This window comes from Marmota monax, unplaced genomic scaffold (assembly GCF_021218885.2).
Source record: "Marmota monax isolate L192 unplaced genomic scaffold, Marmota_monax_Labrador192_F-V1.1 WCK01_AAM20220418_F8-fsc00086, whole genome shotgun sequence".
NCBI classification, from domain to species: domain Eukaryota; kingdom Metazoa; phylum Chordata; class Mammalia; order Rodentia; family Sciuridae; genus Marmota; species Marmota monax.
In genome coordinates this window covers 1,416,874-1,439,551 of record NW_026693086.1, presented here as the reverse complement: position 1 = coordinate 1,439,551, position 22,678 = coordinate 1,416,874, and the positions used below count along the sequence as shown (strand labels likewise).

The following is a 22,678-nucleotide window of genomic DNA, read 5'->3' as shown; positions in this document are numbered from 1 at the left end:
TGGTATGGAACCATCTCTAAGATGTATTAAGAAGCCAGATGCAGAACACATGTGGGTGCTCCCTTGTTGGAATAAACAGAGTTGGGGCACACACCTGGATCTGCTTGTGCGTGCGCAGCCTGTCTTTTATAACAGAGAACCAAAAACTGTTCAGAGAGGTTGCATCTGGGACACAGAATGTGGGACTGGAATTCTGCACTGAGGAGACCTACTCCATGATATCTCCTTTCTCTAGCAACTGGACTTGATTTTTGAAATTATGGGCTTGAATTAATGATTTGAAAAGTACATTTGTTTTGAAAGCCCCCCCAACATCCCATACATTTCAGTTGTTTACCAACAAAGTAGGTAGTCATTCACAAAAGTGGCAGGCTTCCTTTTGCAGATGTGCGAACACAGCTGGATGGGAGTCTGTTAGACAGGCCCTGGGAGATTTCTGAAGTCTAAACTCTGCCAATTCTGAGATTCACTTTTATGGTGGCACAGAAGGACGAAGCACCCTGGGGAGATGCCAGGATAAGAGCAGGAAAAATGGGAATTATCATGGCTGGCTGGCATCAGAGAGGACACACAGCAGACAAGTTCAAGGTAAGTTTGTCTCATCTTTCAGGGCACAGCTGGAGTGCAGGCTGTGGAGCCAGACAGACATGCGTCAGCCATTTCTTCCCTGTATGGATTAGACCAAACTGTCTAATGTCTCTGAGTTGTTTTCTTGTCTGTAAACTGGGAATAACATCCACCTTACAGAGTTGATGAGAAATAAGCAAGGCATAGGGTGCACCTACAGTCCTAGTTACTCAAGAGGCTGAGGCAGGAGGATCTCTTGGGTCCAGGACTTTGTGAAATAAGTGAGCCAATGAATAGAAAGATGGTGACCTGACACCAGGCACATGGTGAAGAGCCTGGGGAACAGCAGCAGCCATGGCTGGGAGTGGAGCATGCTCACCCTCAAACGACTCATCCATGTGTCCATCTTTTAATGCACAAACACACAAAAAATGACAAACCAGAAAGGAGTTTTAATAGAACAAGCGGAGATGATTACATATGACTCTTTCTGCAAACCCCCCAACTGGATGGTAGGTCAAGCTGGCTCCTACTGGGTTATGACTTCCAGGCTGAGCCAACCTGTCCCATTCACCTTCAGCAGGACAGAGTCCCGAGGAGGCCAACCTTCTCAGCTCCTCACTCTAAACCTCCTTTCTAAGCCAAGAGGTCAGAGCAGGACCAGGAAGGGTGGTGCGACTGGCCAGAGGAGATGGTAAGAATACCGCTGGCCATGTCACTCCTTGGGCTCTGTGCCCGCCAGACAATTTTAAGAGCCACTCATGCATACATATGACCTGTGAGGTTTCAGGCAAATACGGGGTAGGTCGAATGGTTCTAGGTCAGAGAGCAAGTGTTCACAAATGCTTTGTTTTCAGTGAAATCCGACAAATACTTTGAGGCAAGGAGTGACTACCTGACTAATCCATTTACATGGGAGACTCAAACCTGGAACTTTGCAAATACAAACTGTGGGGTGCTAAGGTCTTCTCTTATAGGGAAAGCCAAAGGCCCTGGAACAGAATGCTAGAAAGTCTTTTATTAACCACCTCGGGACAGTAAGGTAATTTGGGGAAGAGACACACTAACCACCAACAGGCAACAGGAATCAGGGCTCAGAAGTCACACTTTCTCCAGGATTACGAGCAATTGTGGCCACTGGTCAAACACATCAGCAGCAACAGAGCTGAGCGTCCTCTGAGTGGGGTGCCATGAGGGGGCGTGGCCATGAGCAGCATACCTGCCCTGTTACCTCCACCCTGGGGGAGTGCTGTGCCCTGCAGGCCCCTCTCAGCCTGGATCTAGCCATCCGAGGGACCACGGTGCCGGGAGTGTTGCAGAGTTAGGAAGGTCAACTCTGTGTTCCACAGATAATGGGATGAAGTGACGGTTGACAAATAAGGTGTGAGCACAGCATGTGGAGCCGACTCCTCCAGATGTTCTCTTATTAAATCCTTAAGAGCTTAGAGCCGTGAAGTATTGAAACATTCTCAATTTTAAAAAATAAAATAAAGAAGGGAGGAAGCGTCAAACACGCACAAGCTCCTGGAGATGCTGATGCTCACTTCGTCCCCAAGTTCATCTTAGAGCTCAAACAAATTCAAGACATGAAGCAGAAACACTAGACTTGTGTCAGGGGCAAAAACTTCTGGTAGTAGCTCTTGGTGACGTCAATCATCAGCTCTTGAGTACATTCTGGAAGCTCCCCTGAGAAGAGTCCTGAGGAAAGAGAGACCTGGTCAACCAAGGGGAGCCAGGGAGGCCTACAGCTCTAGGTTTTGTTCAACCCCCTGGAGACCTTTCCTTCAATTTTATCTAAATACTAGGTTTTCCAAATCTTCAGTACTGATAGTATTCCACTGATCATATCTTCTAAATGATATGAATTTGTGAATGCATGGAAGCAACTATACAGTTCTCCAAACAAAGAATCAGCCCAGGTAGACGTAGATAGGACATGAGTGCAAGATCCCAAGAGTTAGAGCATTGCTGATTATTTCAGAGGCTGTTCCAGACCAGGACTTGCCCACTCCCAGGATTCTGGTGTTACTCCCACTGAGGCAGCCTTACTCTTGTCCTTGAGGTAAGAAACTGTCCTGTCTGCAATGAAACTAAACCCCAAACCCAACGACAGCAGACTCAGATAAATCAAGTAAGGGAGGACCACAGAAGGGTCCTCCACAGAAAGACATACAGTAATCACAGGCAGGAAATTGCAGGCACTATACTCAGACAACTGTCTTAAAGGGCACTTTAGAAACAGCTAGCAAAACTTTCAACATTCATATCCTGTGGTGTGACAATCTAAATTATTGTTATTATTATTCTCTCTTTTTTTTTAAATAATGGGATTGAAACCAGGGTCACTCCGTACTGAGCTACATCCCTAGACCTTTTTATTTTGAGACAGAGTCTCACTAAGTTGCCTAGCCTGGCCTTGCAAGGAGAATCGGTCTTTCTTTAAAAACATACAGATATCACATCAAAATTCCAATTTTTAGCTCCTCATACAACATCAGATGATCTGATCAGGCCTGCAGGAAGCAGCTGACAGGCTATGACATCCACCATTTGCTTTGTCTGTCTGGCTCCTGCAGGCACCTGAGTTCTTGGCTCCTGACTCTCATCCTTTCTGGCTGATTTCCCTTTCATTTTGTCCCATGACTCGGTTACATCATGTGCTGCTCTCCAAAAACATGCCAGTTTTCCTGCAACCCTGTGGCTCTGGTTTGAAAGATGAAGACAGCCAACAGCATATCCAGATGGTGGACATTTATCTGTGAAACTACATAAAAGAAATGAGAAGTCCTGACACAGTGCAAACAGAACCGACTCTATCTCTATAAGGGTCTTAAGGGACAATCAAGGCTTCCCCACTAATCAGCCTGAACATGAGGCCAACCCACCCTCTCTAAGACTGTTTCCTCGTTTATACAGAGACCTTTAAGTTCCCATGCAGAAATCCTTCATGAGAATCTGGATATGGTGGCACATGTTTGTAATTCCAGCTACTCTGGAGGCTGAGGCAGGCAGATCGAAAATTCAAGGCCAGCCTGGGCAACTTGGTGAGACCCTGTCTCAAAATATAAAATAAAATAAAATGGGTTTGGCTGTAGTTCAGTGGTAGGGAATTTCAAAACCAGTGTTTATTATTTAAATTTGAAGTACCAACCAATGCTTCCCTGTCTTCTGTCATCAAAGTTCAATAACAATAAGAAATTGGTGCTAAGGAACTTGAATAAGTTTTAAAAGATTAAGATCTTTCTCTGCCAATATCCTTTTCAATTCAGATCAAATGCATATCGGGCAAACAGTGGGATTCCAATATGGAGAAAGTTACTAAAAAAAAGTCTCGTTTCTTCTCAGCAAAAGCAGAGAGCGTGACACAGAATGGCCAACTGCCCTCCCCAGAGATTTTGTACATCTTTGAAATTCATAATCAATGATCTGAGTGATGAGATTTTTTTTAATTGGAAAAGCAATTAAAACCACCCAGCGGTAGGTATCAAGTACTGTCACATGTCTCTCTTCATACCATATTGCATCTTTCAATCTGTGACGTGCCTCTGTATATGCTTCGTGACTTGGTGACTGCACAAGTCAACATGGGGAACAGAGACTATCTTGGGTGGCAGGTGTCTGGGGGTTTTCTTCTTCCTTCTGCTTTTTAGTGTCTTCAGAGTTTTCTGGAATGAGCAGGGATTTTGTTTCCTCACGTCTATAATTTGGAACTTTGAGCCCATGAGGGGCTCAGGAGGTCATGCATTTGCTCCTCTCTGGCATCTCAAGAATATTACTGGTCTTACACCATGCTTTATGCTAACTTCTCAGTTTTAGGATTTCTCAGCCATTCAGGAAGTATAAATTCAAATTTCCAGCCAATGTGAGAGTAAGCCCATTGTCAAAATTCTCTAAAAAGAAACTTCTTTTTCCAGCCAGATTCCAGGCCACAAAAGAAATGCCACCTTGTATTTTCCATGTCCTGGTGGCAGATTTGTTCTATATCACTCTTTGCCTGAAGGAAACCCTTTCAGGGTTATTGGAGGATCTCTTTGCATTATAGGTCCAGGGCTTTCTCCCCTCGCCCACCCTGAGTATCATGTCCTAGACCTCCCTGTTATGAAGACAGCATCAGCCTCTGTAATCTCACAGCTTGGGTTTAGTTTTCTCTTCATTTTTCATCCTTGACAATCTCCTTATTTTCTTGTGAACCCAATTATGCATTTAAGAAAGAGAAGCTTGACATATTTTAGATAGCATTTTGAGGTACTAGAAGATTTTTAAGTTTGCTATGTCAACATATTATCAAAGACAGAAACTGCACGCATTACTTTTGGGATGGAAAAATAAAATTAAGCTTTAAAGAGGTTAAAATAAAAATAATCAACACCAAGGTTACCTGGGCAGCCTGAGAAGACGGTGAATGGTGGGACCACGGTTTCTGGAGGTAACACTGTATTGTCAAGAATTTTGCAGCAGTCTTTCAACACACATCTGCGCCCCTGAAATTAAAATTTTTATTACTAGGAAATAGGTCAGGAAATGGCAGTAAAGATTATCTAGTCAGCTGTGTAGAAGGTGATTCTATATTTTCTCCATTCATGATATTGTGTAATAGCCAGGGACAGGAACAAGAGGGTGAGTGGCAACTGCTTTACGTGGGACCTGAGAAGAAAGGAGTATGTGTGTGTGTGTGTGTGTGTGTGTGTGTGTGTACATTTGGGGGGAAGGGTTGTATGCCAAGGACAGTGCATGTCATCTAGGCATTAGAGACTATGCAAACTTTGGTCTTCAAAAACTTCTGTTTAGCTGGGGTTGTGGCTCGGTGGCAGAGTGCTTGCCTAGCATGTGTGAGGCACTGGGTTCAATTCTCAGCATCACATGTAAACAAATGAATAAAGGTCCATCAATAACTAATAAACATTAAAAAAAAAGACTTCTATTTAATTTTCTCTTTGACTTGATTTGGTGGGCATCTGTTGTTTGCTCCCTCTTCTCCTGATAACAGAATCTATATTTTCTTTGGGAACCACCCTGTTCCCATCTCAGTCTATGCACTTCAGCCCACGTGCCAAACTCCAAGTTCCAAGACAATGACTGATTAGGGAACTGGTCTATCAGCCAGCTAAGTCCAGTGAACCTCAACCTCAGCACTTGAGCTGGGACTAATGGGAATAGAAGTGCTTTCCTCTGGGGCTTCCTGTGGACAGATGGAAGCCAAGAACAGCCATCTTATTTCCATGAATGAAGAACCTGCTCGAGGACTAATTCTCCTGGCATCAATAATTGAACCCTTGGAACCATCCGGGCACAAAATTAGGATCTACTTCTATATTCTTCATTTATATTAGGCTAATGCATTAGGTTGTGCATCTACCAGTTTTAGGCTTGTTTGTGTGCTCTTCTGTCAATTCCTCCTGGAAAAGTCTTGACAAACTCATTTGTACAGGAAGTTATTCTTTCATTTGTTCTCCCATGGGCAAGTGAGAGCTGAGTGTTTGGGATGAACTTTATGCTTCATTTTATCCATTGCTGACATTTTTCAATTCTGCCATTATCCACAGCATTTTGAGGGCAAGAAGGAGACTCAGGTGTTTAGTGGGAGAAGAGCAGCTTGTGTATACAGTTCAAGGCTGTACCTCTAATTACTTATGGAATAAAAGTCATGCTCCCCATAAGCTGTGTTTACATCACCAAGGCACATAGACTCATTTGTGTTCTCATTAGAAAATCTGACACAGTGGAATGCCCGAGAGTGTGGAAATCTTAAAAATACCAGGATAATGCTAACCTATCCAGACTTCAGATTTTATCAAAGATTATGAAAGACACCTTTGATTTGGTCATGTCCAAATATTTCCTCTTTATTAAATATCCAAATCAAATTTTTTTAAAGCTCCAAGGTCTGAATTCCTTATGTGGCTGATTAAGCTGCTCCAGACGGAGGGACAGTGGTGTTGGCAATACTTAGCAACATCTTCAACTCTGAAGCAAGTTATAAGCATAGCTCTTCATGCTTCCTTGGAAAGTTATTTCCTGTGACTTATCTGCTAGTGCCAATTTCAAAGACATAGCAACTGGCTCTCTCCCCTGATGATCCCCAAATTAACATTAATTCTAAGACTTTTGTCATGGCTAAGCTCCTAATAATTCAGACTAAGCACATGGGGTGCTAAGTGGAAAGAACAGATGTACTGCATAAAGCACGGTATGTCCCACGGTGGGATCCATGACAAAAGGGCCCTGACAGTGGGAAGGATCTTTTCACTGTGTGCTACCAGCTGTGTTCTCTAGTTGGCCACTCTGCCCACTTAGAGAAATAATGCTTTACTGGGCTTCAGAAGTATTCTGGAAACCACATGAAACATGCAGGTACTTCTTAGGCATGAATGGACTGGTAACACCTGAAAAGCTAAACTACTTTTTTTTTTTTTTTTTTGGCAGCACTGGGGATTAAACCCAGGATCTCGGGCATACTACCCACATTCCAGCTCTTTCTTCCTTTGAAAAATTTTGAGAAGGTACTCTACATTGTACAAACTGGTTTGGAACTTGCAATTCTCCTGCCTTAGCCCCTTGAGTAGCTGGGATTACAGGCGTGCAACACCATGCCCAGTGAGAACCACTTCTTTATTCTTCACTGGAGAATTTCCAAGGAAGAATCAAGAGCTGTAACCATGTTGCTCGTGTGACAGCTTCCAAGACATCCTTTTGTAAGTTGGCATTTCTGAGTCTTGGTTTCCTCACCCATGAAATAATGTAAAACTCAACCTACAGGAATGATGTCAATGTAAGAGACACTAAATATAACACTCACAGGACAATAACAGTGCTTATTAATGCTGCTTGTTAAATTTTTCCTTCAGGCATCTGAGTAATTCTGATTAATACCTATAGTTTTGCACATCAAAGCAATGGTTAGATATCACAGGGGACACTCCAGGAAGGAGCTGTGTGTCATGCGGACAGTTAGACTCTAAAAGAGCTCCCACTGCTCTGAGATTCTAGGATTCTAACAATCTTTTTCCTGAGATTATCTAAGAACCTGCCAAAGCAAGTCTGCCCATATTAACAATGACTAGGCCATAAGCGGATATACTGCAAAGTGGTGCAAAAAGCAGAGCATCTGGCGATAAGCCTAGCACTCCCTAAGCATTAGAAACAGAATCTGCATCTTTTTTTTTTTTTTTTTTTTTTTTTTTGATTTTTTATCATCTTTTATTTCAAGACAGAAGTCAAAAAGAAATATAGAGGTACATATAATTGTTTAAATATCCTACTTTTTATCTCTTTGAGGTTTCATAGCAATATTGCCTCATTTCTTGTCTAAGAGATCTGTTTGAAACTGATACAAAGCCACAGCCTTCCAGAATCTGCATCTTGACCTTTCAGACACTTTGCTCTGGGAATAAAGGACCGATGACAGGACTAGGTCACTATGGTAATGTTTTTACTTTGTCAAAGAAAACATCAGAAAAATCCGGCTGTGGCTTGGAATGTTAGCTGTTGGCAAACAGGGTGAGTGAAGAGGACAGATTTTATTATCACCCTTTCACTCTTACTTTTCTTTGTAATTTCTATACAATAGCCACATATTTATAGGGCACAGTAGGATACTTTGTGTATATAAATGTGTACTAATTAAATCATTTTACCTCCTTATCATTACTTTGGGTTTTGTTTTGTTTTTTTTTTTTTTTGGTGCTGGGGATTAAACCCAGGGGTGCTTTACCACTGAGATACATCCCCAGTCCTTTTTAGGGGTACTAAATCATTGAGGCACATCCCCCCAGCCCCTTTAAAAACTTAAAAGGGTCTTTTTTTTTTTTTTAATGTGAGACAGGGTCTTGCTAAGTTTCTTAGGGCCTTGCTAAATTGCTGAGGCTGGCCTTGAACTTTCGACCCTCCTGCCTCAGGCTCCCAAGTCTCTGGGGTTACAGGTGTGTGCCACCACACCACCCAGGGCTCCTATCACTTCTTTATACATGTGGAGGTTTCAAACTTCTCTCTTCAAGTTCTTCCTCAAATACATAATAAGTCATCTTGAACTATAGTCACCTTATTGTGTTTCAGAACACAAGAACTTATTCCTTACTATATTTTAGGATGCATTACCCACCCTCTCTCCTCTCACCCTCCCTCCCTTTCCCACCCCCTAGCAGTCCCCATTCTCCTCTCTCCTATTTGGAGATCAACTCCATCTCCCCCCTTTTTTCAACGTCAAGCTGAACCAAAGACTTTCTGTGTCTAACACACACTGGGCAATTCCTCTGGAGATGAATGCTGGGCAAAACGGCCATGCCCTGGGATCTGCACAAGTCAAGCTGGGGTGCTTTTTGCAGCAACATGGTTCTCCACTGCACTGTCCCCCTTTGCTGGGCCCTCGTGGCTTCTGCAGTTTGAACTGCATGGTTTCTATCAGTTGGTTTTTTTCTTTTGGTTCTGGGGAATGAACCCAGGTGCACTTTAATACTCAGTTCATCCCCAGACCTTTTTATTTTGAGAAACAGTCTCACTAAGTCACTGTGGCTGGCCTTGAACTTGTGATCCTCCTGCCTCAGCTTTCAAAGTCCCTGGGATTACAGGTATGCATCACTTTGACTTTTGCAAGTTTTTTTTGTTTTTGTTTTTGTTCTGTTTTTTTTTTTTTTTTTTTTAACTTTACAGTTTGAATTTTATCCAGGGCAGAGAGCTGACTCTGTATCATGGGAAGCAACCATCAAAAACATGATTTGGCCGGGTGCAGTGGCACACACTGGTAATCCCAGCTGCTTGGGAGGCTGAGACAGGAGGATCACGAGTTCAAAGCCAGCCTCAGCAAAAGCTAGGTGCTAAGCAATTCAGTGAGACCCTGTCTCTACATAAAATAGGGCTGGGGATGTGGCTCAGTGGTTAAGTGCCCCCAAATTCAATCCCCAGTATCAAAAAAAAAAAAAAAAAAAAAAACATGAAGATGGTCTTCAGTTTTCCTAGAATCTATTCTAAGACATACATCTAAAATGTAGGAAACATTTTCCCCAAACATTAAGGCAGATAGGCTCTGGTCATTAATATTCTCACCAATTATGTTCTTAGAATTCCCCCAAAAGAAATCAAGTTTTTCACCTATGAAATAGCAAGAAATCCAGACCTTGGCTGGGTGAAATAAACCAACCAACACTTATTCTCCCTGTGGACCAGGGTCCTACAGGTGCTGCTGAGCAGGGAGCCAATTTGTACCCTGCCCTACCTGCAGGTCCCCTAGCATTATGTCATTATGTCATTTGGTGACTCCAACCCTTTTACATGTCATTCCCTTTTTTGGAATGTCCAAGCTCCCCTTGTCTTCTGTGCCAGTTTCTACCTGCCCTTCAGATCCCTTGTTCCCCACTAGGCTATAAGCTCCTTGATTTTTAAAGCAACCAGTAGATTATGTGGCAGCACAGCTAATCATATTGCTGCATTTAAATCCTAGATCTACCACTTACTATAACATCTCAGGTCCTCGGTCTTCTCATCTGCAAATAGGGACAATACCAGTACCTAAACACCCTTGGATGATTGAAAGAATTAAGTGAGTGACTAAAGGAAGAGTTTAACACCTTATGTCAGAGATTCTATAAGGTTAGCCATTGTTATTAATGCCTAGAAAAAATTCCAAATCTAGTAAGGAAGACCCAACCTCGGGAAGACTAGAAACTACTATTACCCTGCTTGGTCACAGAAGCAGACTCCCACTGACCTAAGGGAATGGAGGAAGAGGGACAAAGCTGCTTAGTTGGCTGAGTCACCATACTCACAATCACACAGTTCTTGCCAACGTGAACGTAAGAACCAATCTGAGCTGCGTTGACCACACAATCTTCCTCGATAAAGACATGGTCCCCGATATGTAAGGGAAAGAATGCAACACTAGAGAAGGAAAAGAAGATGACAAAGAAAGGTCAAGGCAACGTACTTTGGTTCAAGGTTTATAGAACTACTGATCATAACCTCAACTTCATCGTGTTTTAATGAGACTGTTCTAAGCATCCCCAGGCCATGAAACTCTACCATGTTGAAGATGACGAATGCAGATGAGTCTAGTAGCTCAAGATCAGAAATACTGGGCCAAAGAAATGTGCAAGGAAACAGCATGGCAGAAGAAGCAAGATCCTCAAAGTTAAAAGAGCAGGCAGGAAGGGAGGGGGAAAGCGCTGGGGACTGGTACTGGCCAACCTATATTGTCATATTGTGTGCAGGTACAAATATGTAACAACAAATCCCGTCATTCTGTACAACTATAAGGCACCAATAAAAAATGTGGAAAAAAAATAAAAGAGCAGGCACCAAATAAAAATGAATGTTCACTCATTTCTGCTTCCTTTGACAATGGCCACTGATGACGTTGTTAGTAATCTGCCCTATGTTTCAGGGACTGACATCAGGTTCATGCACTATAACTTTTAATCTCCAAGATTCTTAAAATCACCATATTTACTCAGCGCCTATTATGTGCCAGATAGTGAGGCTATATGGTAAGCAAAAGACACAATCCTGTCCATGAGGAGTTTACAGTCAAGAGAAGAAGTAAGACTGAAGTAACTGACTAAACAAATAATTAGTTACAACTGTGGTAAGTGCTACAGAGACACAATACCAAGTTCTGAGAATATGTAACAAGGAAAAGTATATAACTTTGCCCAACCAATGGTTGGGGAAAGCTGAATTGAAAGTAACAGTTGAGCCAAGACCTGGGTGAGCGTAACTGAGTTACACTCCCCAGCTGGGTACTGAGGCGCTCAGTCACAGAAATGGGTGTGTCTTGCTACAGCTCCATGGGTGAAGCTATGCTCACCTGTTCCTTTGTAATATAACCCCTTGCCCTGTTTAGGATAGAATCTTCCATGGAAGTGCCTTGTGTGTGTCCCCTCCTCTTACTGTGCCCTTGGGTGTGGCCTACCCAGGTGTCAGTCAACCTGCTGACAGTGGACATCATGAAGATACTCAGCTCCCTGAAACCTGACCCCTTGCCTCATTTGAATAGCTTCCCTCAATAAAAGGGGTCAGCGCGTGCTCTCGCTCTTTCTCTCTTTCTGCGGACCCTTAAGGTCAGAGGAGCCGTCACAGCGACCCCAAAGAAAAAGGTATTTGTGTCTCTTGTGTGGTTATTTCGTGCAGCCCAGTTAGCCCAGTTTAACTAGAGTGACCCCTGAGCCTTTTAGTCGCGAGAACAGAAACCCGGCACCTGAAGGAAGAATGGCAGTCAGCAGGCTCTCTCTAGACTTCCGACATCATTCCCATTTGCCAGGATTCCTTAAGTGTCATTAACCATGATCTGAGATCATATTTATGGGATCATATTTTAAATACTTGGCCCAGAACGGATATAAAGTAGCTATCTGCTTACTGGCCTTTTCTAGCCCTGTGTCATGTTGTCAGAAATATTTTGTCAAGAGCTAGTAGCTATCCTCCATGACTCACAATTCATTTAAATCTTTGTTAATTCATTATTATTTTTAGTCCTTACCCCTGTGCAATAAGGAAATCCTTGATCTCATCAAACTCTAGCAGAGCAGCAGTCACCATAGGAGTCCCCAAAAGGAAACCACAGAGCTTTCTGGTCCTCTTACCCTGCCCCCCCTTTAGTTCATTCTGAGCTAATGCGTGAATATTTTCACGTGAATGATTGATAACAGCTCCTTAACCCAATTCCTGTATGGAGCCCAGAGTTTGATGTCATTATAGGAAATATGGGTTTGCTCCTGCAGGACCTACTCCTAGGTGTTACTGTTAAGGTAGGTGCTCCTTTCTCTTTCCTTCTCTAACTTCTGCCATCTGTGACAGAGCATCACATTATATGACAGCTATCACATTCTAATATCGTTTATATAGTAGTTGTTTATATAACTGTTTCTACCTCTAGATTTTGAGAACTTTGAGGCAGAAACTCTATTTTATCTATCTTTATTTAACCAGCTTTATAACCCAATGGCTGGTATAGGAATGGTGCTCAATAAATGCAGGCTGGGGCTGGGGATGTGGCTCAAGCGGCAGCGTGCTCGCCTGGCATGCGTGTGGCCCGGGTTCGATCCTCAGCACCACATACAAACAAAGATGTTGTGTCCGCCAAAAAACTAAAAAATAAATATTAAAAATTCTCTTAAAAAATAAATAAATAAATGCAGGGTGACTTACTGGATGAAATATAGGTGGTGCCATAAGTCAGAATTAGGAAAGCAATTAGCCACGGAGGAGAGATGCAAAGAGAACACCACACCCTGGTTGGTCCTTCTGCTCTGTCTAGGTCCTTTCTTGGACTGTCCTTAATCCTACTGAGGGATCAGGTCAATCCTAACTTGGCCCCACCCTCAGCTATTTGGACCAGGGGTAGGTACTTCACTCCAACTGAGCTAACCACAATCTTTCTCCCAGGAATTTAGAAATAAGATATAATATCTCTAGTTGACACATGTTGGGAGCTTAAAAGGAGAAGTGATAAGCAAGGGGTCGAGGCAGTATGGTAGTCTCCAAGAGCAAACGGGCCAGATGCAGCCAATCAGACAGAGAAGAAAGGGGGGATGGAGAGAGAGGACAGAAAAGAACAAAGCATCATCTTGAAGACAGAGAGGGGAGATAGGACAGGTGTGCTGACTGCTGCTGGCTGTCCAGCCACAGGCTCTAGGCCCTTGTGAGGCCTGGCTCCTTTTTCTCCTCTTAGGTAGAAGACTCTTAGGTCCTGTCAAATATGCCTCTGTATGTTAAAGCACAACATCCTTTGCTTTGCCAGCTTAAGTGGATTTTGTTTCTGGAATTGGTTAGCATCAGCCAAATTAAAACCACCACCACGAGAGATGTGTTCATTACAGCAAACTCTTACTCAGTGCCCCAAATAGGACAGACCTGCTCCCCACACCATAACTCAACACAAGAACAACACCACCACCAGCATCTTGCCCAAGACTGAACCAAGATAATTCAATGACATACCCTTTGCTGAATTTCTTGAATGGTGGCCTTATGACACTACGACTTTTCACAACACAATGGCGTCCAACTCTTACGTTTGCCAGATCCCCTCGGATGATACAGTCATTCATTATGATTGTCTACAAAACAAAGCACATTTAAAAAAATTACCAACATAACCTAAAACAATAAAATGCAAAACCTAACAATGCGAAAAAACAAAACCAAACTAAGCCAAAACAAACAAAAAACCAGGGCACTGAGAGTTATGTTATGATCTACTGCATCAAATGTTCTGTCACAAGCAGTAAGGAGTTCTAATGACACTGACTGCAGAATGACACTGGGATATTCCCAGTGTATCACAAACTTTGCCCTAGTCCACCATGAACAGGACTCAGTGAACTCAACGTTTATTGAGAATGCCTACAGGAGAGCACGTGCACCTATCTTTCTGAATTCACACAGGTCCACCTCACCCCGCCCAAGCCTTGGCTGCCTGCTCAGTGATCATCCGGGATGCTCCAACTTTTTTCTTATCTCCCAACACTATTGACTACCTCCAAATCATGCTCCCAGAGGCGGACCCACTGAAGTCCTGCCCGGCTCCCAATTTCAGAACTCAGACTAAATGCTACAACACATGGAGTAAAATCTGGCTTCCCCTGAGATTGAGTGGAGAGGCTGAACAACACACCTAGAAATCTAACCTATGGGGATTAATGCTCCATATGTGGCACACAGTAGACATTCCCAAGGGACTAAGCCATGCTGAATTCCACGTGTGAACACAGAAGCTTAGGCTTTTCATAGGAGACTGATGAAATCTATAAGGAAATGATGAAATACTTTAAACACAGAATTCAGAGAACTCCCTTTTCATTTGAGAAATATTACCCTGGGGCTGGGGATGTAACTTAGTGGTGGAGTACTTGCCCAGCATGTACAAGGTCCTGGGTAAAATCCCCAGCATTGCCAAAAAATAAACAAACAAGAATTACTCTGGAAGTAGTCTGGAGTCTACAGGTGAGACTGGAGGAAAAGTGACCCTTTAGATGACTAGAGCAGATCAAGGCAAAAATAGATAACAGGCCTTATTTAAGGTAATAGCTATGTATAAGGAAAGGAGACATAAACAGGAAGTCAATGATTTGGAGGGAGAAGAGGATAAAGGCCACATTAAACAATCCCTTGTAGATATAATAATAAGCTATCTTGAGATACTGGGGAGACTGAACATGGGCTGAGGATTAGATGGCACAGACTGGGTATCTCTTATCTAAATGCTTGGGACCAGAAGAGTTGTGAATGTTTTGGATTTAGGAATATTTGCATAGACTTCACCAGCTGAGCACCTCAAATTTGAAAATCCAAAATCTGAAAGCTCTGAAATCTGTTCACAATCTCTTTTAAACATTCAAAAAGTTTCAGATTTCAGAGGATTTGAGGTTTGGGATTTTTAGACTAAGGATGTGCAACCTATCATAGGAAAGTGTTGGGGTTTTAATTTTAAAATTACAATAATAGCACTCTACACATTTTTAAGCCTTTAAATATTAGTGGTATACATTAAAGCATTTACAAATAAAATGCTCAACAGTTTGTAATTTGCTTTAAAATATTCCAGCCTCTTCAACCTGACCCTAGTCAAACAAGGTCTGGATTTAGTGAGTATAGAGATGAAACCCAAACATAAGAATATTGCAAACTGGGGCTGTGGTTATGGCTCAGTGGTGGAGCGCTTGCCTAGCATGCGTTAGGCGCTGGGTTCGATCCTCAGCACCGCATAAAAATAAAATGAAGATATTGTGTCCACCTAAAACTAAATAAATAAACAAATAAATATTTAAAAAAAGAATATTGCAAACTGTAGAAGCTGGTGAACAAATGCATGAGAATTCAATATGCTCTCCTTACTTTTGTACATATCTTAAAAAGTTCTATAACAACACTGTTCAGCTATATAAGAAAATGAAATAATAATCTATTAAAATATGCACAAAAAGGTAAGTAAACTATATCAAAGTGGTAAAAGAAAGTTGGCAAGAGGGACTCAATTCCTGATTTCTCACAAGGAGTGAAATGAGAACTAGACATCAGGTTCAAAATAGAAGCAAAGCCAGGCAAGGTGGCACACACCTGTGATCCCAGCAGCTCAGCAGGCTGAGACAGGAGAATTGCAAGTTCAAAGCCAGCCTCAGCAAATGAGGGAGGCTCTAAGCAACTTAGTGAGACCCTGTCTCAAAATTAAAAATAAAAAGGCTGGGGGTGTGGCACAATGAGTAAGCACTCCTGGGTTCAATCTCTGCTACCAAAGAGAGAGACAGAGTGGGGAGGGGTCAATCTCTGCTACCAAGGGGGGTGGGCACAAGATGATGTTCAAATGAAAGCAGGTGGATATAAGGATCTACAGAGAAGAAAGTGATATCAAAACAAACAGTTTATTAAAATAAACAGTAGAAAAGGCAGAAGTAGCAAGTTGGAAGTTTAAGCACTGCACCTGCAAATCTGTTTTATCTGGTCGACACAACATTTAAAAAAAAATCTTTTAAATTAGATGTTGTTATTTGAATAATGGGACATTTTCATTCAAAACACTCAGATTTCCGATTTCCAATGTCTTTTGGGGAAAAAAATCAGAAGCTCCGGCACAGTAACCTCAGCTTCAGCTGAGATTCAGCTGAATGGAGTGGCTATCATTCAAGCCTCCAACTCACCAGGCCCTACTTTTCCCTACTATTTTGTTTTGGTATATGTTTTTGTGGTGCTGGGGATTGAAGCCAGGGCTTCACACATGCTGGGCAAGCACTCCACCCCTGACACTGGCCTGCCTCACTTTCCACTGTTCACACTCTATCCTCTTCACCCAAGTGACCATTCTCTCACCCTGCAGGCTCTATCACATCTGATATAAAGGAAAACAGACATGCCGAGTACAGTAGCACACACCAGTAATCTCAGTAGCTCAGGAGGCTGAGACAGGAGGATCACAGGTTCAAAGCCAGCCTCAGCAACAGTGAGGAGCTAAGCAACTCTCTGAGACCCTGTCTCTAAATAAAATACAAAATAGGGCTGGGGATGTGGCTCAGTGGGCAGTGTCCCTCAATGTTCAATCCCTGGTACCTCCCCACAGAAAAATATACATGACAAAGTTCTGAAATGGAGAGAGGCTGGAAATAAGAATGTATTGTTTACAAAAGCAAAAATTAGTAACAATGTAACTATTCACCAATAGGAAACTGATTAAGTAGAACTGAACACAGTATGAAAATGCACACACCAATGAATCTTACAAATGGAAGCTGAGAACTATGGTACTTCGTGTGATTTAAATGTTTCCTACTATCATTACTATAACTGAGTATAAAAAATGGAAGTCATAGGAAACCTAATAAAGTTAAACAATATGTATTATTTAAGGACAAATATGTATGTGGTCAATTTCTTTAATAATTTCTTTAATATAATATCAATATAATTTAGTAAGTCAGAAAATTCAGGATAGCGGTTTCCTTTTGGAGGGAGGCAGAAGAAAGAGATGGGGAGGAACAAAATGTTAGCACGCATTATTATACTTTGATTATGTTTCAGTTCTTCAGTTGGGTGGTAGATTCATAGGTGTAGATTTTTTTTTTTTTTTTTAATTTTTGGTATCAGGGATTGAACCCAGGGCACTCTACCACTGCACACCCTCAGCCCTTTTGACTTTTTATTTTGAGACAGAGTCTCACTAAGTTACTTGGGCCTCACTAAGTTGCTGAGGCTGGTCTTGAACTTTCAATCCTCCTGCCTCAACTTCCCAAGCCACTAGAATTAAAGGCACAATTAAAAATTAAAAATTTAACATACTGGGCAATTCTTATGTTTTGTAACATGATGTCACACATACTCTTTTGTGTATGGCAAAAAAAAATTACCAAATAAAATCTTTTTTTTTTTTTTTTTTAAAGAGGGGCCCTGGGGATATAGCTCAGTTGGTAGAGTGCTTGCCTCGCTTCTCGCATGCACAAGGTCCTGGGGGTCCTGGGTTTGATCCACAGCACCACACACACACACAAAAAGGGTACCTCCATAGCCAAAACAATCAAGTTGGAGGACTTTTAATTCCTGGTTAAAATATACTACAGAAAATTTAAAAACAAAAACTTATTACAAGATTACAGTAACTAAAACAATGTAATACTAAGAATAGACATATAGACTGACCACAAAAAATTGAAGAAATCTAGAAACAAACTCAAACTCTATGACCAACAGATTTTCTAAAAGAGTGCCAAGACTATCTGGTACAGTGGCCCATGCCTGCAATCCCAAAGACTCAGGAGACTGAGGCAGAAAGATCGCAGATTTAAGTCCAGCACCTATAACTTAGTGAGATTCTGTCTCAAAATAAGGGTTGGGAATGTAGCTCAGTGGTAGAGCACACTAGGTTCTGTCCCCAGTACCACACACACACCCAAAAGAGTGCCAAGACCTTTGAATAAGAAAAGAATAGTGTCTTCAACCAATGGGCTGAGACAACTGTATTTCTATATCCAAAAGAATTAAGCTGGACCCCCCCAAACCTTATACTCTACACAAAAATTAACTCAAAATGGACAACCAGTTGTGATAAAACTATAAATCTCTTAGAAGAAAACAACAGTAAAACTTCATGCTCTAGATTTGGCAATGGATTCTTAAATATGACACCAAAAACACGAGCAACAAAAGAAAAAGTAGATAAACTGGACTTTACCAAAATTAAAAACTGTTAGCTGGGTATGGTGGCACATGCCTATAATCCCCACTTCCTGGGAGGCTGAGGCAGGAGAATCATAAGTTTGAGGCCAGCCTCAGCAACTTAACAAGGTCCACAGTAAATTAGTGAGACCCTGTCTCAAAACAAAAAAGGGGCTGGGGATATAGCTCAGTTGGTAGAGTGCTTGCCTTGCATACACAAGGCCCTGGGTTCAATCCCTAGCACCAAAAAAAAAAAAAAAAAGTGCGGAGGATGTGGTTCAGTACCTTTGAGTTCAATCCCCACTACTCCCCCCCACCAAAAAGAAAAAAAAAATGTAAAGACTTTTATCAAAGGACATTGTCAAGGACACAAATATAAAGAAAACCCCTACAATTCAACAACAAAAAAACAAGACAAATTTTTTTTAACTATTTGTTTTTTTAGAAGTAGTTGGACACAATACCTTTATTTTATTTACTTATTTTTATTTGGTGCAAGATTGAACCCAGGGCCTCACACATGCTAGACAAGCACTCTACTACTGAGCCACAACCCCAGCCCCAACAACACAATTTTTTAAATGAGCAAAGGACTGAACAGACTTTTCCCTAAAAAAAATATACAAATGGCCAATGAGCACATGAAAATACATTCAACATCAGTAATCATAAGGGAAATACAAAACCAAAATGAGATATTACCTCCTACCCAATGGAATGGCTATCATTCAAAAAGCAGAAAATAATAGTGCTGGTGAGGACATGGAGAAATCAGAATCCTGTACACTGGTGGGAGGAATGTAAGATGGTACAGCCACTGTGAAAAGCAGTTAAGGAATTTCTCAAAAAATTAAACATAGAATTACCCCTTGACCTTGCAATTCCTCTCCTAGATACACACCCCAAACAGCTGAAGCTAGGTCTCAAACAGAATCTTGTACACCAATGTTTACTGCAGCATTATTCACAACAGCCAAAAGGGAGAAACAACCCAGTGTCACCCCCAGACAAATGGATAAACAAAATGTGGAATATACACTCAAAGGAATATTATTCAGATATGAAAAGGGAAAAGATTCTGAGGTGATACAACATAGATAAACCTTGAAAAGATTATGCTAAGTGAAATAATCCAGTCCAAAAGGATTCTATCATATGAATTATCTAGAACAGGCAAATTCTTAGAGACAAAAAGTAGATTAAGTGGCTAGGGGGCAACAGTTCAGTAGTACACCTCATGTTTAGCATATGTGAGACTCCGTTCAATCCCCGCATTAAAAAAAAAAAAAGAAAGTAGATGGAGTATACTGAGGTTACCAAAGACTGTGGAGTGGGATGAATGGGGAGTTAGTCCTTAAAGGGTGCAGAGTTTCTATCTTGGATGATAAAAAAAAGTTCTGGAAATAGATAATGATGATGGGATTGTACAACATCATAAATAGAATTAATTACATTCATTAATTATATACTTAAAAATAAATAAAATGGGGCTAAGGGTGAAAGGTAGTTAAGCTCAGTGGTAGAGTACTTGACTAGCATGCATGAGGCCCTGGTTTTGATTCCCAGCATAGCAAAATAAATAAATAATAAAAATAGTTAGGATGGCTATTTTTTAATATCTGTTTCATCACAAGAAAATAATTCTTCCCTACAGTAACAGAAAATGCTTCAGAATTAGCTTAGAGATTTCCAAAAAACCTTCACACATTTGCTAATGAGTCAGAGGGAGTGAGCTGAATTTTCTAATTCTCTGCAGGAACAGTATGTCTAAGCAGGAATTACTAAACTCTATTTATTTTCCATTAAATCTCATAATATAGTGGGTTTAATGGAGATTGTGTTTCTACTGAACATACTTGTGATTTCTTAGTTATAGTTAAGCTTATATTCTCAACTTTTTTTCCCTCTAGAAGTTACAGATGCAACATTTAAAGGGAAGTAAATTTCAATACTGTGTGGCTCATGAGGGGCACAATGGCTGTAATCCCAGTGACATAGCAGGCTGAGGTAGAAAGATTGCAAGTTCAAGACCAGCCTCAGCAATTTAGTGAAGCCCAAAGCAACTGTTTCTAAAGACCCTGTTTCAAAATAAAAAGGGCTGGGGATGTGGCCAGTGGTAAAACTGCATCCCCGGGTTCAATTTCCAGTATGAAAAAAATAAAAACAACAGCAAAAGTCTGTGTGTCTCAGATGACAAGAAAGTAACTATGGACTTTAGAGTCTGTGAAGCTTCAATGTATCTTCTGGTATTTTCTCTGGTTTTGAAATGTTCTAATACTCTTCCTAGGTTTATACTAATCCCTTTGCTAATTCAATCTATTTAGATTACAAGATTACAAGACTTTCAGATTCTACTTTGCATTTTTCTCATATTTTAATATCTTTCCTATTTCTCACATTAACTTTTTAAAGAGTATATTCTTTTTCATATATACATTTTTTTTTTTAATTTTTATGTGGTGCTGAGGATTGAACCCAGGGCCTCGCACGTGTGAGGTGAGCCCTTTTTATTTTGAAACAGCAAGTAACATGGTCACTTGCTCTGTCGCCAGCATTTCACAGACATTAAAAACATTAATTTTGGGGCTGGGGATGTGGCTCAAGCGATAGCGTGCTCGCCTGGCATGCGAGCAGCCCGGGTTGGATCCTCAGCACCACATACAAACAAAGATGTTGTGTCCACCGGAAAACTAAAAAATAAATATTAAAAAAAAAATTCTAAAATAAAAAAACCAAAAAAAACATTAATTTTATGTTTCAGTTAACATTCAACTATTAATTATTGTTAATCAGATAATTTGGCAAGTTTTACTTTAGTTTCTACCTTAAAATGTTTTATTGCCTATTTATGTTTTGTGTCCAGTGGTTTAGGGCACACTACAATATTGTACAATAATTTTGATTCTGAGTACCACTGTATTATTTTCTGGCATAAAAGAAAAAGGGTTTTCTGCTGCTTTCTTTTACTGAAACTTTTTTGCATTCAATAAAGTCAAATCTGGGGGCTGAGGTTGCAGCTCAGTGGTAGAGTGTTCACTTCTCATGTGGGGCACTGGGTTCAATCCTCAGCACCACATAAAAATAAATTCCGTCTACAAACAAAAAATATACATATATTTAAAAAAATCAAATCTGGAGGAAAAAAGAGAACTGAAAATGTACAACAATAAATAGGAGATGTTGCAACATTTCATCTATCTTGCTAACATGATAATCAGTGGAAACAAAGCAAAGGTATACATCCTGGAGCAGGCTTTGTCCCTTACCTTGCCATTGAGAACGATGTTCTGGCTTCCACACAACACTGACTGGCGACTAACTTTGTTCCCAGATGCCTAAAAGGAAACATAAAATGGGGTAAGCCAGCTGCAATAGCTTAAATCTGTAATCCCAGACACCCAAGAGGTTGAGGAAGGAGGATTGAAAATTCCAGGCCAGCTTAGCTGTGTCAAAAAGGGGGGAGGATTAGGTGTGTAGCTCAGTGATGAAGACCATCGGCAAGGTTCAGTACACGGTACCAAACAAAACCAGACCACCCAGAGTGAGGAAACTGAGAGGGTTTCTGGGCTTACAGATTCCATTAAGTAAACTCACTGGAGTGGAGCAGGGTGACCTGTGCCTATAGTCCCTGATACTTGGGAGACTGAGGCAGGAGGACTGCTTGAATTGAGGAGTCCTGGACCAGCCTGGGCAATATAGTGTGACCCCTGTCTCAACAATAAAAGAAAGCAAGAAAGGAAAAGGCTCACATTACACAGTATGGAGTGCAGTCTAAAATGGAATGAATTCAGGGTACCAAAAAAGCTAGCATGGGTTAGCTACCTAAAGATTCAGCGAATGGATCAATAATCTGTACTTCTGTAGCTTAGTGACATCAGACAGAAAGGAGGATTCGAGTCCCAATTTCATACTTCAGTTTTAGAATCCTACAATGAGGATAACGACTTTGCCATTTTCATAGAGCTACGAGAAGGCAAAGAAAACCAAAATAACAGTCACATGGTCACTTGCTCTGTCACCAGCATTTCAAAGATATATCATGTGTTGACCATAAAGAATAGAATCAATGCACACAGCCCAAACCCGCCATGCACAGACTAAATAACAGAATCAGATGACACCCGAAGCGACACTAGGTAATAAGTGGCGAACTGCCAAAGAGACCCAGGGTGGGTGGGGCAGGGATAGGATGCGACTGCCCGCCAGGCCTCAAAGGGACCCAGTCTTAGGAAGCGGAGGGCAGATGTCCGAACAGCGTACCGTCTCGATGTACTCGGACTTGTTGTAGAGAAGCTCGCCCAACTCCATGGCGGCCACCGCCTCTGAGCACCTCCGGAGAGCGTCAAAGCCAGTCGGTCAGTCGGAGATTCTGGCTACTTCCGGCTGCTCCTCCACTTCCGCTCTCCTGGGGACTCGGGTCTCATCCACAGCTCGGCTCTCCTCTAGACGACCCCGCGCTGTTGCTCGGCAATCCCGGGTTGCG

The 22,678-nt window shown here is 41.5% G+C and overlaps 1 protein-coding gene across 3 annotated transcripts in view; it reads right to left on the bottom strand.

The window, feature by feature from the left end:
• The window catches only part of Dctn5 (dynactin subunit 5), a 30,958-nt gene extending 8,340 nt beyond the window's left edge, over nucleotides 1-22,618 (bottom strand). The window contains exons 1-7 of one of the 3 annotated variants that reach the window (XR_006853941.2): nucleotides 22,456-22,618; nucleotides 21,462-21,530; nucleotides 13,495-13,613; nucleotides 10,326-10,437; nucleotides 4,946-5,048; nucleotides 3,488-3,619; nucleotides 1,000-2,265 (exon numbers count right to left, since the gene is read on the bottom strand). Coding sequence is in view for 2 of the 3 variants with exons in the window: in XM_046454464.2 (XP_046310420.1) it covers nucleotides 2,168-2,265; nucleotides 4,946-5,048; nucleotides 10,326-10,437; nucleotides 13,495-13,613; nucleotides 21,462-21,530; nucleotides 22,456-22,503 (549 nt within the window). In the remaining variant the exon portion in view is untranslated. Of the gene's footprint in view, nucleotides 1-999; nucleotides 2,266-3,487; nucleotides 3,620-4,945; nucleotides 5,049-10,325; nucleotides 10,438-13,494; nucleotides 13,614-21,461; nucleotides 21,531-22,455 lie in introns of those variants that run through there. The other 2 variants (XM_046454464.2, XM_046454465.2) reach the window with 2 other exon arrangements.
• Nucleotides 22,619-22,678: the final 60 nt, after the last annotated feature.